At 39.4% G+C, this 16931-nt stretch overlaps 1 protein-coding gene across 1 annotated transcript in view; it reads right to left on the bottom strand.

Moving 5' to 3' along the window:
- SFXN1 (sideroflexin 1) overlaps positions 1 to 6490 on the bottom strand; it is a 40236-nt gene extending 33746 nt beyond the window's left edge. Inside the window, exons 1-2 of the mRNA XM_081320708.1 lie at positions 6428 to 6490; positions 729 to 905 (exon numbers count right to left, since the gene is read on the bottom strand). Coding sequence (XP_081176834.1) covers positions 729 to 892 — 164 coding nt within the window. The 5' untranslated portion in view covers positions 893 to 905; positions 6428 to 6490. The remainder of the gene's footprint in view (positions 1 to 728; positions 906 to 6427) is intronic.
- Positions 6491 to 16931: the final 10441 nt, after the last annotated feature.

The following is a 16931-nucleotide window of genomic DNA, read 5'->3' as shown; positions in this document are numbered from 1 at the left end:
ACACGGTTTCATAACCATTAGAGGAAAATATGCATATTTTTTTCTATACCGGTAGTCCTCATCTTACAACAATTCATTTAGTGACTATGTGAAGCTTCAGTGGCACTGAAAAAGTGACTCATGACCATTTTTCACACTTATGACCATTGCAGCTTCCCCATGGTCACATGATTTACATTTGGATGCTTGATAACTAACTCGCATTTATGATGGTTGCAGTGTCCGACAGTCATGTGGTCCCCTTTTGTGACCTTCTGATAAGTCAATGGGGAAACCAGATTCACTTAACAATTAGTAACCGGGTTACTAATTTAAGAACTGCAGCGATTCACTTAACAAGTGTGGCAAGAAAAGTCATAAAATGGGGGCAAAAGTTAACAAATTTCTCACTTAGCAACGTAAACGTTGGGCTCAATTGTGGTCGCAAGTTGAGGACTACTTCTAATTGGTGCTTCCTTTTCACCTCCAAAATTATTCTAATGTGAAAACACTAGCATTTTGGGAGTCACGATTTCCCAGTTTTCTCCTAAAGCATTGTTTTACCGAACATTAACTCCTGACTCCCGAAGCCTAATTACTCAATTCTAAAAAGTACATTTTTTAACTTACAAAAGGGCTGCTTTCCCTAGTCAAATGATTTCTCTGATCTTATTACAGTGTTCCCAGAATGTTGTTACCCATCTAGAGGAAGTGGAATAAAACTGGGGGAAGAAAAACCCAAGGCATACCTGTAATCATGCACATTTTTTTTTGCTTTTTCTAATTGTTCATTGGGCAACAATATATTCCTAGGATCAGTTACGGTGAAGAAGTGGTTAGCGCGCCCAAGAAATGTGCTTTGATCCCAGCGTGGCTCTTTGATGTTGATGTTTAATGGTATATCTCCTGACATTTTTTCAAGAACACTGAATATAAAACAGAGAGAGAAGTGAATTTTAGTTTCAGGGTTGTTGACATTTTTATTTCTCTTATATTGGTTAAAAAAAATAAATGCATCTCTCCCAGCTCTCTGAAGCCTTGTTAGAACTCAAATGCAATGAAAACGCATCTCTGTGGAGCAATTCTGTGCTCCTCACTGCCAGATTTTGAAACTACCCTCAAGATTCAATCACCACCCACTTGCTGCAGAATTTCCTATCAACAAGACACCAATTGCAACGGGATGAAATACAGCAGCAAAATTTATAGAAATGAATTGACAAAAGAAGGGGAGTGGTGATGTGGCTTTAGTATGCTCTGATAATTATCTGCCTAGATCCTTAGCCACATTTAGGATCTTGTGTTGGAGCGTGGAGCAGAATCAGACAACATGCAGAATTTGGAGCATAACTAGCAAATAGCCTGACTCTCCTTCCACCCACTGAATGTATTCTAATTTTGAAATGGCTCTGTTTGATTTAGAATATCTATTTATTATATTACAAATTCATTTTCAGAATCCCTACTAAGATTTCTGCAGAAAAACATACTAATGCATTTTAATATAAAAGTTTTCATTTACTATCATTCCTCTTCTTATTTTATGATATATTGCCATAGCCTGATTGAAAACCAGATAGGAAGACTATATATATGCCATACTTTCCATGGTAATCTGTTTTTAGATCATTTCACTTTAGCTTTTGTCTTCATTGCCCAAGCAGCATTTAAAACTCTGCATTAATCCAATTTACTAATCTTATTATTTAATCTAATATTCCATGCAAAGTACTTTAAAAGTCCAACCAAATTTATATTCATAGTTTTTGAGGCTAAGCCAAAGTTCTGCTTGGTTTAATTTTTAGGCCAAAGATGCTTTCTTGAAAGAGAGGGATACAAAGATCTTATTGAAAAGCTTCATTCACTGTAATATTTGCTGGTGCTGTTTCCCAACTTTCCCACTGCTTACTTAAAAAAATAAATAAATCCTTTTTTCTTGTGTATCAGGCAATCATAAAAGTATGTGCTGAACAAAGGCTGTACAGCCAATCAGATATGGTTATCTGATAATGTGGATGATGGCAAACAAGCCAAATTAGAGTAGAAACACAAATCAGGGCTTCCAAGACTGATCACATGAGTGGTTTTTAACCCTTGTCATTTTCTTATCATATCTAGGATAATCACGTCACACCCCTAGGATCATTCTGGATGGAAGGGGGGGGGAGGTTTAACTTTGCAGCCCACTGATCCCAATGCACAGATAAGCTTCCCTTTTCAGCAGTCCTGATCAGAAATTGTTCAAAAGTCATGAAGAAACAGGAATCACAAAATAGGTAGAAAATAATGATCTTAATTAGATAATTGGGCCTGGGGGGGGAATCTAACTTTGCTATGGGGTAAGAAGTTTTATAAAGTAGATCTTTCTAACACATTCTATTCATAAGGACAATTTCCCTTCAAAAAGCTTATGGGAAAAAGGCGTGGTGGCACAGCTTTGCAGGCTGTCTCTGCCCACTGCCAGCAGTTCGATCCTGACTGGCCCAAGGTTGACTCAGCTTCTGATCCTTCCAAGGTCGGTAAAATGAGAACTCAAGAATGTTGGGGGCAACATGCTGATACTCTAAACTGCTTAGAGAGTGCTGTAAAGCACTATGAAGTGGGATTTAAGTCTAAGTGCTTTTGCTATAGCTAAAAAGATTATGGAAGAAAAAATATTATTGCTTACTTTTTTCCTCAGCATAATTTTAGGAATGATCAACAGCAGGAGAGTTTTGGGGAAAAGATATAAAATACAAACAGTAGAATGCCATGTAATGATTGGATCAGGTAGATTCAGTTTTAGTCCCTACTTGAATCCAGAAATTCATGCAAAGATTTGAACCAGTCACTCTGTGCTCAATCTATTTCACAGTACTGCTGTGAGGATGAATTGAGAACAGACCTTTCTCTGTCCATTGAAAAGATGGGGTATACAGTAAATGCATTATATAGAGAGAGGGAGATATAGCAAAAATAAATAAATATAAAAATAAGAGACAAATCTTGAGCAAAGTCCAGTAGAAAATAAGACTTTACAGATCAATAATGTACTGTATTTAACCTGAACGAAATTGTAGCAACACCTCTTTAAGTAGAATTAGGTTGAACGTACGATGTTCCCACACAACTATTTTATAGAAATTCTGACCATACATCAATTGGTGCATCCCTCCAAAGGAACCTTGAAGTGTTCTTTCACTGACTGCTTGAAAGAAGCAATCGTCCATATGCACATTGAACAGACCCTAGATCAGGGGTGTCAAACTGTCAGCCCGCAGGCTGGACGTGTCACCAGGAAAGCATGCCCACCCCATTGCCGGCAATGGTGAAAAAGCTCCGATACATTGCACGACATCATGTGACATCTTGAGTTTGACATGTCTCCCCTAGTTGCAGTTATACATGTAAATATGGTCTAGTAACGTCTGTAATACATAGTTTTGTCAGCATGCCTGAGTACCAGGAAAGGATCTGAGTACTGATCAAAAGACTAATTTGTGTTGTTGCTGCCAAGAGGTAGGGGGGTGGGTGGGTGGGGAAGAGATGGGATGGTTTTTTATTATATGGTGGGTTTTTTTAAAAAAAATTAAACTCCCCAAACTCACCTGCACAAGTTGGGCAGTTATATAAATTTCTTTAATAATGAAAAATAAATAAGAAATCTGCTGTGATGCACCATGTCTTGAATACAAAATCCCTTACTCCCTGTACTATTGAATTTAAGAAAGGTAATGTGTAAACAAAGAGAGAGCATGTGTGAATCACCTATTCCTTTCTATATCATTTAGTTCTAGTGAAATATACTCCTGTATGGCAAAATTTTGAAATCGGGTTGTGCATATTAATTATGCATTGCTTTATAGTAACAGGAAGGGATGTGGTGGTTCAGTGGGTTGGGATGCTGAGCTTGTCGATCAGAAGGTCGGCAGTTTGGCGGGTTGAATCCCGAGTGCTGCGTAACAGAGTGAGCGCCTGTTACTCGTCCCAGCTTCTGCCAACCTAGCAGTTCGAAAGCACGTAAAAAATGCAAGTAGAAAAATAGGGACCACTACGGTGGGAAGGTAACAGCGTTCCGTGCGCCTTTGGCGTCTAGTCATGCCGGCCACATGACCACAGAGACGTCCTCGGACAAGCGCTGGCTCTTTGGCTTTGAAACGGAGATGAGCACCGGCCCCTAGAGTCAGAAACGACTAGCATGCATGTGCGGGGGAACCTTTACCTTTACCTTTATAATAATAATATTGGACAATTCAAAATTTGAAACACAGACTTTTCTGTATAGATATTATTGTTGATAATGATGATTAAAATTTCAGAGGCCTGTTCCTTGCATTACTGTCTTTCTATCAGAAGACCACAGAATATATTTTAGATACATCAGATGTTGTAAGTAGCCTGCAGTAATGTAGAGCAGCCTGTAGGGAAAATTTAACAGTCTGATGATCAGCTTCATCGGGTTATATACATATATATATATATTAGGAATTACAATTCCCTAAGTCCTTCGGGAGAAGGGCGGTATATAAATAAAATTATTATTATTATTATTATTATTATTATTATTATTATTATTATTATTATTATTATTATTATTATTATTATTGGAAGGCTGCTTTACTGGGCGAGGATGGAATAATGACCTTTTTTATCTAGTCAAATTTTATTATGCAGAATGGTAAATTAATTAGGTCCAAGTAAGCTACTTGTGGACTGAAAGATACTGAAGCTCATCATGGAGACCTTTCCTTGTTACCACAGTGATTTCTGGAGTAACCAAAAGGAGAAAAAACAAACAAGGATGCAACACTCCTAATGTGAAGAGTTTTGGCCATTATGTCACAGATAAATGATTCAGTAACACTAGAAATGTTACATGAAACAGTCACAAGGATAATTAGGGATATGCAACAGTTTCCACTGCAGGTTCACTGAAAGCCCCAAAGGCACTTGCTTTCTTGAAGAACTCTCTCCCAGCCCCACCATCCTTAACAATAGCTTGGGTAAAAGTATCACTCAGAGTTCTGAAAATGGGAGTTCTGCATTTCCCTGTGTATCAACAGAGCAAAACTATTCTGTGTGTAATGGCTCAGCCAGTCTCAGTTCAAAGCCCAGGTAAGAGCTGAGAGATAAGGACAGCACTACACACCATTACATACAGTGAGGGTCTCTCCCTGTGTGCATGTGTGTGCTGGGGGGTGGGGGAGGAAGAATGTTGTCACTCCATTTTTTATTGAAATCTGCTTGTTCTGCCATTTAACTGCATCAGCAGATTTCCCTGTAGCTTCCCCACAATGCATCAGGAGAAGCATATGCACCAGTGGGAATCGGGGATCAGAAACATCAACAAGATGCATTTATGTTCATGGTGTATGTCAGGAGGGTGGTGGTGGTGGGGAAGACAAATCCCGATGTAACCTAGCAACAGACTACAGCCTGTGGACAATGCCTATTGCTGAGGCAGCCTCCTCATCAGAGCAGCCATCTTTTGCATGTAACTTAAGAGAGATATTTCATCATTTTCCCAGTCATTTCCAGATGTTAACACGGACACCGGATTCTGCCAGCACAGCAGCTTCTAGCCTCTCCAGTTCTTTCCTCTGCAGTGCCCTTCTCTTACCAGTTTCCGGGACTCGGTAGAGAAAAATCTGTTTTATGGCTTTCATATTTCATTTTCTAGGTTGCCTGTGCAAACGACTTTGCCTCCCCCTCCCTTTCTTTCCAGCGGTGTGGCCAATTGTGGGCTTCCAAACACAAACCAACGCACAGGGTTACAGCCAAATGCAACTCGGCATATATTTTTTTGCCGGAAAGTCACCATTCAAGAATCTTATCTCTTGCCATTTCTTTCACACCAAATCAGAACGATGAAACCGAATGGCCTCCAAATTCACCTTTCCCTAATTTTCTTCCCTCTTCCGACGCCGATTTCTCGACACGCGTCCTTGGAAGCAGATTTTCGGAGCATGCAAACGTTAAAGTACCGGGGGGGGGAGAGAGAGAGAGAGGGGGGGGCTATCTATCAGAGAAGTCAAGCGGCGAGAGAGAGAGAGAGGGGGGGGAGTCTCGGGACATCCTGCACCATTTCATACGGTATCCTGGTTCAGAAGAAACATCCTCGCTTCTCTTCCCGGCATTCATTTTTGGGGTAGGGTGAGAGAAGCGTGTTAGAGGCAGGGACAACCTCTGGGCTCTGAGTTAAGTACACACGAGCCTAGAGGCGGCTTTTCCTATTTTTAAATTAGACATTCTCCATATCCAATAAAGTCCAAATTCGTAAAACTCCGCCTGCCTGCTTTTTTTCCTCTCCCTCCCTGCCCAGAAATTCGGCGCATCGTTTTTTTTAGGTGGCTTGGCGATTCTCCTTTATTAAGCGGCCGGCTGCCTTTCCTGCTGCTGGATTAAGGCTAGGACAGGCAGCGGGGACCCGGACCGGGGCGCGCGCGCTTTTGGGGTTGTGGGTACTCACGGCGCCCCCGGTGCGCCCCGCACCGCCGGTGACTCCCGCGCGGAGACCGCGTCGATTCCTCGCCGAGCCCTCCCGTCAAATCTCACGAACCCAGCCGAAGCCCGCCGGAAGAAATTCAGCTGCTCGCGAGCAAATGGCAAGGCGGGAAAGAGCCAAGGAGGCGAGGGAAGGCGGGGTAGAGGCAAGTGAACCGCCCTCGCGGGGGAAGGGAAAGGGAAAGGAAGGGGAGGGCGCGGAAGGAGGGAAAGGAACGAGGAGGCCGGTTGGTTGGGGGCACCCTCTTTTGGCGCCCCCAAAGGGCTGACGCGAATGGCTTTCAACAGGTGAAGGTCGCCTTCCCTTCGAAGGACTGGGACGGGAAGGTTTCAATTTGGAGGGAGGCTAATGAAGCCCATTAGTCTCCCGCTGCCTAATCGCAAAAGCCCCCTCCAAGGCCTGGAGACGAAAACATATGAAGAACGGCTGCGGGACTTGGCTTTGGCTAGTCTAAAGAAAAGAAGAAATAGGGGGGTGACATGATAGCAGTGTTCCAGCATTTGAGAGGCTGCCACAAAGAAGAGGGGGTCAAATTATTCTCCAAAGCGCCAGAGGGCAAGACAAGAAACAATGGTTGGAAACTGATCAAAGAGAGAAGCAACCTGGAATTAAGGAGAAACTTCTTGGCAGTGAGGACAATTAAACAGTAGAACAGCTTGCCTTCAGAAATCCTGGGCACTCCATCGCTGGAGGTTTTTAAGAAGAGACTGGACAACAACTTGTCTGAAATGATACAAGTTCTCCTGCTTGAGGGGGGTGGGAAAGCTGGACTAGAAGACCCCCCTTCCAGATTCTATTCTATTCTATTCTATTCTATTCTATTCTATTCTATTCTATTCTATTCTATTCTATTCTATTCTATTCTATTCTATTCTATTCTATTCTATTCTATTCTATTCTATTCTATTCTCCCCTCACTGCAGGCAGGGCAGGGTGAAAGGAAGGTGAGACACTATAGCAAAAGTTGTGTGAAGGAAGCCTCGGTGTATTGCGAGGGGTTTGGGTTTGTATGTGGGACCGTCACTTTTGGAAAATAAACTTCATTTTATCTGAACCTGCCTTGGAAATCTTTTTTCCATGATCAGCTCTTTCTCTGTGTCTGTTCATATGTATGTATGTGTGTGTGTGTGTGTGTGTGTGTGTGTGTGTATCTGTGTAACAGAAGGGAATGGCAGGATACTTTGTATAGGCTTAGTTCTGATCTTTTTCACTCTTCAAGTCTATGCATCCTAAAACAGGTAAACCCTGAGTCCGCCTTTGAAATGCTGTTCTAAGGGCTTCCTGTAATAACAGCAGATTAGTACTTAAGGATCTTTGCTCTGTAATTTGTGAAGAATTTCAGAAAACTGGCATGTCTCCAAGCAAAGAGGTCTTTGTCCTGCTGATCAAAATACACTGTGTAGCAATAGTCCTTCCCATCTTACAGAACTGATCAGAAAAAAAAAGTTAGAAATGGAAGAAATCATTGTATGAAACCTATAAAAACCCACTAATTCATAAAGTTTCATTCCCAAATAGTTTAGCTATCCAGAATCTGAACTGTGATCCCTGGCAATAGAATATTTTGTATCATTGCAGACATCATTTGACTCATTTCTGGTTGCGAAATAAAGATCAAAAGGACAGTTCAAAAAGGGAAATTATTTTAAACTATACTTTGAAAACCATGCAGTAAAACTGAAAGTAAAAACTATTTTAATAACATTGCTGAAGTAGGAATTTCTTAGTCATTTTTTTTAACAGAAGCAATAATAGTTGGTTAAAAAAAAAGGAACATTCCAAAATATCTAAAGAAAAAAAAAAGGACTAGGGTTGACATGATAGCAGTATTCCAGTACTTGAGGGGCTGCCACAAAGAAGAGGGAGAGTCAACTTATTTTTCAAAGCACCAGAGGGCAAGACAAGAAACAATGGATGCAAACTATTCAAGAAGAGAAGCAATTTAACCTGGAATCAAGGACTAATTTCCTAACTGTGAGAACAATTTAACGTGGAACAACTTGCATTCAGAAGTTGTGGATGCTTCATTACTGGAGATTTTTAAGAAAAGACTGGACAGCCACCCAACTGAAATGGTTTAGTGCAGGGGTGTCAAACTGCAGGCCTGAGGGCCAGTTGCATCATTCAGAGGTTGCGCCCACCTCAGCTTTGGCAATGCGAAAAAAGTTGCAATACGTCGCGACACATCATGTGACACAGCGAGTTTATTTATTTATTTAATTAAATTTCTATACTGCCCTATTCTTGAAGGACTCAGGGCGGTTTACAGGGCAGCATAAAATACAATATAAAAGATAATATAAATTAAAATAAATTAAATTAATTAAGCCCAACAATTAAAACAATGTTAAAAAGCTAAAACCCCTTCAGTCCAGGCCAGATAGATCGAAAAGCCAGGTTTTCAGGTCCCGGCGAAATGAACGCAGATCGGGAGCGGTCCGGAGTTTGACTCTTGTGGTTTAGTGTCTCCTACTTGAGCAGCGACCTCCAAGGTCGCTTCCAGCTCTATTCTGAACTGATGGTCAGACACTGAATGAGATGCAGGAAAGGTTCTGGATAGGAAATGTACTGGGGTCCATTTAGTTGAAGAAATACCACGGTTTTAAGATATACTCAGGGTGGGATGAAAAGTACGTATTTGAAGAATGTATATTCTTTGAGTAGGTTTAGATGGGAAATATATTGCCTTGCCTTCTGTGAAGCAGAATACAATATAACCAATGGAATAGCTTGCCTTCAGAAGTTGTGAGTGCTCGATCACTGAAGGCTTTCAAAAAGAGACTGGACAACCATTTGTCTGAAATGATACAGGGTCTCCTGCTTGAATAGGGGATTGGACTAGAAGACCTCCAAGGTCTATTCCACAGGTAGGCAACCTCGGTTCTTTTATGACTCATGGACTTCAACTCCCAGAATTCCTGAGCCAGCCAGGAATTCTGGAAGTTGAAGTCCATGAGTCATAAAAGAGCCGAGGTTGCCTAACCCTGGTCTATTCCATTCCATTCCATTCCATTCCATTCCATTCCATTCCATTCCATTCCATTCTATTCTATTCTATTCTATTCTATTCTATTCTATTCTATTCTATTCTATTCTATTCTATTCTATTCTATTCTATTCTATTCTATTCTATTCTATTCTTCCTGTTACCTCCATAAGATGCTCTTTGGGCCATGGATCTGAAAAGACTTGGGATCCTTTCCCCCAAATAAGTAGCTAAATCCTATATTATTGCTATAGAGCTGTCTGGGGACTTGATGGCCTTGGCCTTTTAACTGCCATCATTACAAATAGACCCATATTATAGGAAAGACCATTTCACTTAAAATATCGTTGTGAATTTTACTGTTCTATTATCTTTACCTTTTGTGCATAAATGCTCACACCCTTCTAGATATTTGCCCTGCTTTCATAATAATTGATCTGTGACTGTAACAAAACTGCTATAATACTACTTTTTAGCATGGGATGAAGGAATGAAATAGCCCTGTTGTGCCTTAGGAAGGATGGAACCCAGAAAGCAGTGGCATCTTCAAAAGGACTTCTTTGCCGCTCTTGATGCCTCATGACAGGGAAGGGATGGTTACTGAGATAATCAGGCCTTAAGTGATTAGAACTTATTAAACTTCAAACGCCAATGCCTTAAATTGTGCCCTGTGATTATGGTTTCTACTTGGTATTTCACAGATCTCCACGAACTTTTCCTGCTGTAATGACTTCCTCTGAGTATCACTAGAAGCAAGCTTGTGAAATTTTACTTGGAATATTTGAAAACCTGATTTTTTTTTTGTTTATGGAAGAGCAACTTGGATTTGATCTATGGTCTACAATGATCATAATCTGAATAATCCACCTTCCTGGGTGCCTTCCTAGAACTGAATGTTTTTTCAGTGTACTCATGGATTGTAGACCATTTTTAAATATGTCAAATGTCACTTTGTAACATTTCAGATTTTTCTTCAGGTGATTGCAGAGAAAAGCAGTTTGCATTGTTACAATGTCAATAGAGGCTGGGGGGAATTTAAAAAGAAAGTTACAACTGATTAAGGTTTTCTTTCTGATAGTTTTTAAGTAACCTGGAGTGGCTGCATGGAAAGGACAAAGGTAAAATCAGGACAAAATGAGTGTGACACACTATTGCACAAGCTCAGTTTAAGTTCAGGAATTGGTTGATTAAGCCGTGCCCCTGTTCCATAGCCCTGGTATGTCTCTGCTAGCAAATTTAATTTGAATGCTACTAGAAGATCCTTACATATTAATAGTTTGCAAAACTTTGTGATTGAATGAAGAGATGATGGATATCACAAGATTCTCCCATTTGTTTTATTTTTATCAGCTGAATATATATGTGTGTTTCTGATTCTGCCTGGGATTATTGGAAATCAGGAAAAATGTTATTTTCCACTCATTATTGTGGCTCTAAAGATCTTGTGAGGGTTTCGTTTTTCTAATGGAAGAAGTGCTTGCCTCACCATCTACAGCAGGGGTGTCAAACTCAATTTCATTGAGGGCCGCATCAGCACTGCGGTTGCCCTCAGGGGGCCAGGTGGGTATGGCCAGGGTGGGCGTGGCCTACTGGGTGGGCGTGGTTAGAGTGCATATAGCCTACTGGGTGGGCATGGCCAGCTCTACATCGTTGGCATCAAGGGTGCTTATGGGGTCCTGGGCAGGAGTGGGACAGATCTGAGGGTCTCTGGCAGAAGGAGGGTCTCTGGGCCAGGGCCAAGGCAGCGGGGACCGTTCCCTCACTGAATCCAGGATGGCTTCGCGGGCCACATGAAACCACTTCGCGGGCCGGATCCGGCCCCCGGGCCTTGTGTTTGACATGTCTGATCTACAGGATTTTCTCTTTCAATTTCTTGTTCCTGAAATATATCTATTTCTGTATGCACTGATCATAATTCATCCCTCAGTTCCCAAATCTAAGTTAAGCAATAAGCAAGCATGGTCACAGCTGTTGAGAAACAGGACGATTGATACTGCTATTATCTCAGCATTACAGATAACAGGGCTTTTAAATTCAATACCTCTTTTTGCACTTTCTGTTTGGTGAGCTGAAAGAAGAAAGCAAATCAACAATATCTGGCTTATGGTATTCTTTTCATTTCACGATCAACAAAAAACGATTTTATTTTAGGGGGAATTGGCATGGGTATGTCAGAAATGTCGAATATCTTGAAGCAACTGGCACGCCAGAAGCCAGGAAAGTAATTATTGCTGCTTTAAATATACTTGATTACAACTGCCATCTACTTATAAACACTGCAGAGTATGTGTGTCTCCTTAATAAACTTTGTGTTGCCTGTTTAACTCAAAACTGCTTGCACAGGCCTTCTGCTACACAGTTTTCCTTAAGTATTCTGAAGGAGATTTCTTTTTTTAATTTCTTAGATTATTTTTTCCATAATTAAAACAATCTTTGCACATGAAGTAATATGTTTTTATTTAGGAAGTTTATTTTATTATGTATTTGAAAATATTTCATATACACATAGTCCTCAAGTTAAGACCACAACTGAGCCCAAAATCTATGTGGCTAAGCGAAATCTTTGTTAAGTGAGTTTGCCCCATTTTATGACCTTTCTTGCCCCAGTTGTTGAGTGAATCATTGCATTTATTAAGTTAGTATGGCAGGACACTGCAACCGTCATAAATATGAGTCAATTACCAAGTGTATGAATTTTGATCATGTGACCATGGGGATGCTACAACTGTCATAAGTGCGAAAAACTGTCTTGTCACTTTAAGTGCCGTTGTAACTTTGAATGGTCACTAAATGAACTGTTGTAAGTTGAGGACTACTCACTTGTTTAATAAAGTATTTTATTGTTTCACTTTAAACTTCAAAACATCCTACCTTTCTATTGATACAATGATCCTATTCTATGATCCTATTCAGTGGATCATAGAACGTTAGGATTGGACAACAGGGACTTTTATGTTCTCTGCAGCATCTCCTCATCATGAAGTTGTGGCAGGCAAACTGGAACCACTGAAAGCTCTGAGCAATCTTCCTCACTTTTTTTGCAGACAGGGTTGATTGCCAAAGATTCACCTTGATTTGGGACAGGAAACAGCTTGTTCTGTACATACAAATTCTTTTCAGCTTTTGCATCAAGTGCATAGAGAGAGATGAGGCTACTATATTTTGGCTTGATTCTTGCAACCGTCCTTCTTCTCCTGGATTTCTTTATGGGTTTAATTTTTAATCAATCATGGTTGTATGTTGTCAGAGAAGGACATTGTTTTGCAGTGGTGCCCCAGTCCTTCCTGTTGGGGTGTGTCAAAAGGTGGTGTTAAGGAATGTGCAACACCTAGGTAATTGAACTGTGGTGAGCCCCATGTTATTTAACATAGACATGGGACTACTGGAACAATCATTTAGAGTTTTAGAATGAGTTGCTGTCAATATGCGTGTGACACTTAGGTTTAAAACTCTTTAATCTAATTCCAAGGACACAACATCTTTAAGTTTTGTTTAAACAGGGATTGGTTGGGCAATTAATTTTCATGAGACACAGTTACTATTGTAAAGAGCAAACTAGAGCCAGAGATGAAGCCCATGTTAGATGGATTTGCAGTCTCTGAGATACAACAGGTTCATAGTGTGGCAGTATGAACTGCGGCCATCATTAGATTTGCAGGTGGAAACTCTGGTAACTGCTTACACATCTAAACAAAAACACCAGTTGCAATATTGAGCCATTCAAACTTAATTATCCTTCTTGTAGTTACCTCCCATCTTGACTCCAGCCCTGGCCTTTAGAAATTGTCCTCTAAAAGTTTCAGGAAATTAAAGTTGATACAAAATGCACTGGACAGGCTGCTAATTGTTGCAGGGTACAAGGCTTACTGTACATGATGCTTGAACTGAAAAACCTGCGGTAATTACCAGTTGCATACAGAAGATAATTTAAGGTGCCGAACTTGACTTTTAAAGTAGTCAGTGGCATTGGGTGTGACTATGTGAGGATCCACATGTCCCATTTCATATCTGCCCAGTAACCTAGATCACCAAAACAGGTCCTCTGAACATGTTTCTACTGCCAGAAGCGTGTCTGTCCAATACACTGGAGAGAGATTTTTATGATATGGCCTCCAGGCTGCACTATACACTCCTTAGCAAAGTGCAGTTGGTTTCACTCTCCCAGCATTTAGGAAAATTATAAAAGCCCATTTCTTTGCCAGTTATTTTGATTTTCATGAAACAGCACTGACTTCAATTTTGCTTGATTTTAATAGTAGGAATAATTTTATAATCTGTATTTTTAATTGCTATAAACTCCACTGTCTGCATAGGTAGGAGTGCTATACCTTCAACGAATGAATGTTTTTTTTAAATTGTAGTTTGCTTGCAGTTAATATAACTATCCTGCAAGTGGCAGTATAAGACTATTTTTTATACAGCTTTTATAGCTTCTGCAGGATAGATAAATATTAAATTGGGCTTGACTTTTTTTCCCCTTCAGAAATTTGTACTGCTGGGATAATACTTTTGTGATTCTTTAGCTACATTGTCTAAAATTGCTTTCTCCTTTCTGTTTAGAGTCATTGAAAATGGTACTACATCAAAGTATTCATCCCACCCACCCACACTCACCCACACATACCTACATATACACATACATTGGTGTGTACATTTCTGTTTATGTGCTGTGTTTATTTTTATGAGGTAATTTAGAATTTTAGAGTTTATATAAACTAATTAGGTTTATTCACACACACACACACACACACACACACACACACACACTCCCAAGGGAGATGGACGGTTAAGAAATGTGAAATATAAATAAATACTGCTAATGACATATATCATGTCAAAAGAAAGATGAAAGATGACCTCATATTTGAAGATGATTAATCATTGTAACTTGAGCATATTCTAATTAAAACAAGAAGCTCGCCCCCCCCTCCAAATCAAATTATTATTGGTCCAAGTAACTAAATTTTGGCTATGCTGCCTGAGTACAAATGTCACCGATCAGACTAAATCTGCTACAATCCTTTCTACCTGCCTGATCCACAAAGCCCTTTAATATTCTAAGATCAGATGATTATCTTCATTTCTAATCAGAAATCGTTTGTAAACATTTTGAGTCTGGGGAAAAAATTGCAAAGATTTCACAATGTAACTCTTAGGTTATTTACATTGTATTCAGATTTACTGAACAGCCTCAGTTACACAGATGGAGGAAAATACGAAATGAGTCAGCTAAAATAAATTCATATTATTCACATTACTAAAACATGAGCAATCTTGACTGCTTTTTCCTGACTGAGCATCTTTCAAGTTAATGCTAGGGATAAGCTGATATAACCCCAAGGGCTGCTTGCTCATTATTGCTCTAGGAGGGAATTTCAAAATATCAAGATCTACATGGAAATTAATATGGAGTTAGTTTACCAGCTTAAGAGATATTGCAAAAGTGCTACAAGGAACAGGAGAAATTGAGATAAACCTTCAAATCCCTATGGAATAAGTGAAGTTGCAAAGAAAGCTTTTGAAAAAGTCAATTAATATTCACAGCAAAATCAAGAAGGAAAGGCTAGAGCTATACTCAGAAGACTACATTTATATTTATTCTAGCACATTTCCAAATAACAAATTGGCTTTGTGAATTATAAAGTAGTCCGTTTCATCATGAGAATGACCTGTTCTCCTCAGTGTATTCACATAGCTGCTGAAGATGGGTTAGAAATACAATGCAATACAAGGAATCCTCATCTAGTGACCACAACTAGCAGCAGCATTTTTGTTATTAAGCAAAGCTGTGGTTTAGTGAAATGGCAAGTATGCTTAAGGCCTTACTTTAGTTCACCTTTGCTTTACAGACCTGCAAAGGTCATAAATGTGAAGAGTGGACATAAAGTTGCTTTTTCATCACCATTGTAACTGCAAATGTTCACTAAATGAGGCAATCACTAAACAAAGATTAATATACATACATACATATATATATAATTAAATTTTTTTAACATAACATAAATCCTTGTAAAACAGCATGTTGTCTGGGTAGCATCTATAAGGCAATCCTTAATAATTACTTTCTATAATCTATATTCCATATGTTAATTTCATTTGATTTCCTCTTTCCCCAACATATCTTTCTTTGCAAAGCGTTAGGTTAAAACAATTTTGTTTGCTTAACAACAGTTAAATACCAAGTTTCAATAATCCTGTGTAACATTTTAGTTGCCTTATCATAAATCCTGTCACCATGTTTATTTCAGCTTATTTCTCCCCCCAAGTTCTAAATATTTTTACAGTTGGTAGATTTCATTCTGTTTTTTTCCTACGAACCCTCTCATGCTTTTATATTTCCCAATCAATAGATAAAAAAGTAAAAACAACAACAACAACAACAACAACAAAAGAAAAAAAAAAGAAATCTTGGCATCTGGCATGTATTTATGACAGCTGCAGCACCTCAGAATCACATGAATGCCATCTGCGACCTTCCCAGAAGCTTCTGACAAGCACGTTCAATGGAGGGAGCTGTGTTATTCACTTAACAATTGCAGTGATTCACTTAACGATGACAAAAAGGGGTTGTAAAATGAGGCAAAGCTCACTTAACAGCCATCATGCTCACTTAACAGCCATCATGCTTAGCAACCCTAACATCTTATATTTCCCAAGACATTTATAATAATAACTAAATGTGATGCTGCCTTAAGGTCCTGCAAATACTTTGCAGTGACAATTCTTTTTCAAATATGAATCTAATTGGTCTTCCATTCTTATTTGCAGTTTAATCTGAATTATATATATGCATCCAATGTTGTTCTCTATTTTTCAGGAAATAAACAGCCCATTACAGTATAAGGTCTCTTCCATCTGGAACTGAATTCACATTGCAACATTGCAAACATGTTACTTCTTCTCTCACTTGGAATAATTTTAATTGCATTTGTCCTTAATTTTGCCTCTTGTAAGTTGTTTAAAGTAGTTTAAATTTGATATTACTATTGCCTAACTCCACTTGGGAGCTTCTGCTGTACATATTTTAATTTCTTTTATTGTAATATTCTTGTCTGATACTCCTCTACCCATAAAAGTAATGCTTCTCATACAGGGCTTGGAGAGAGAGAGAGAGAGAGAGAGAGAGAGAGAGAGAGAGAGAATTAAAATTTATATTGGATTATTTTCAATGTTTGAAAGCTCAGAATTATAGCTCCATACAAAACCTGGATCAACCCTTAATATTGAACATTCAAATGCAAAAAGAAGCAGAACCAATATATCAAGGACTAGCAGCTGAAAAATTTCAAATCAGAAAGTACTATAATCAACAACAGTGGCTCCCACATATTTTTCTGAAATAACTGTCTATGCTTAAGATTGCAGTCATAAGTACATCTGCTGCTGGTTTGTTTGGAGGCTAAACTTGATGTGTGTGTGTGTGTGTGCGCGCCTTCAAGTCACTCCTGGTTATTGCCTGGACTAGTCTCTGCAATTTACTTG

Source organism: Vipera berus, assembly GCF_964194415.1.
Source record: "Vipera berus genome assembly, chromosome: 2".
NCBI classification, from domain to species: Eukaryota; Metazoa; Chordata; class Lepidosauria; order Squamata; family Viperidae; genus Vipera; species Vipera berus.
The sequence above is the reverse complement of the archived record's forward strand: the minus strand, read 5'-3'. Positions and strand labels throughout refer to the sequence as shown.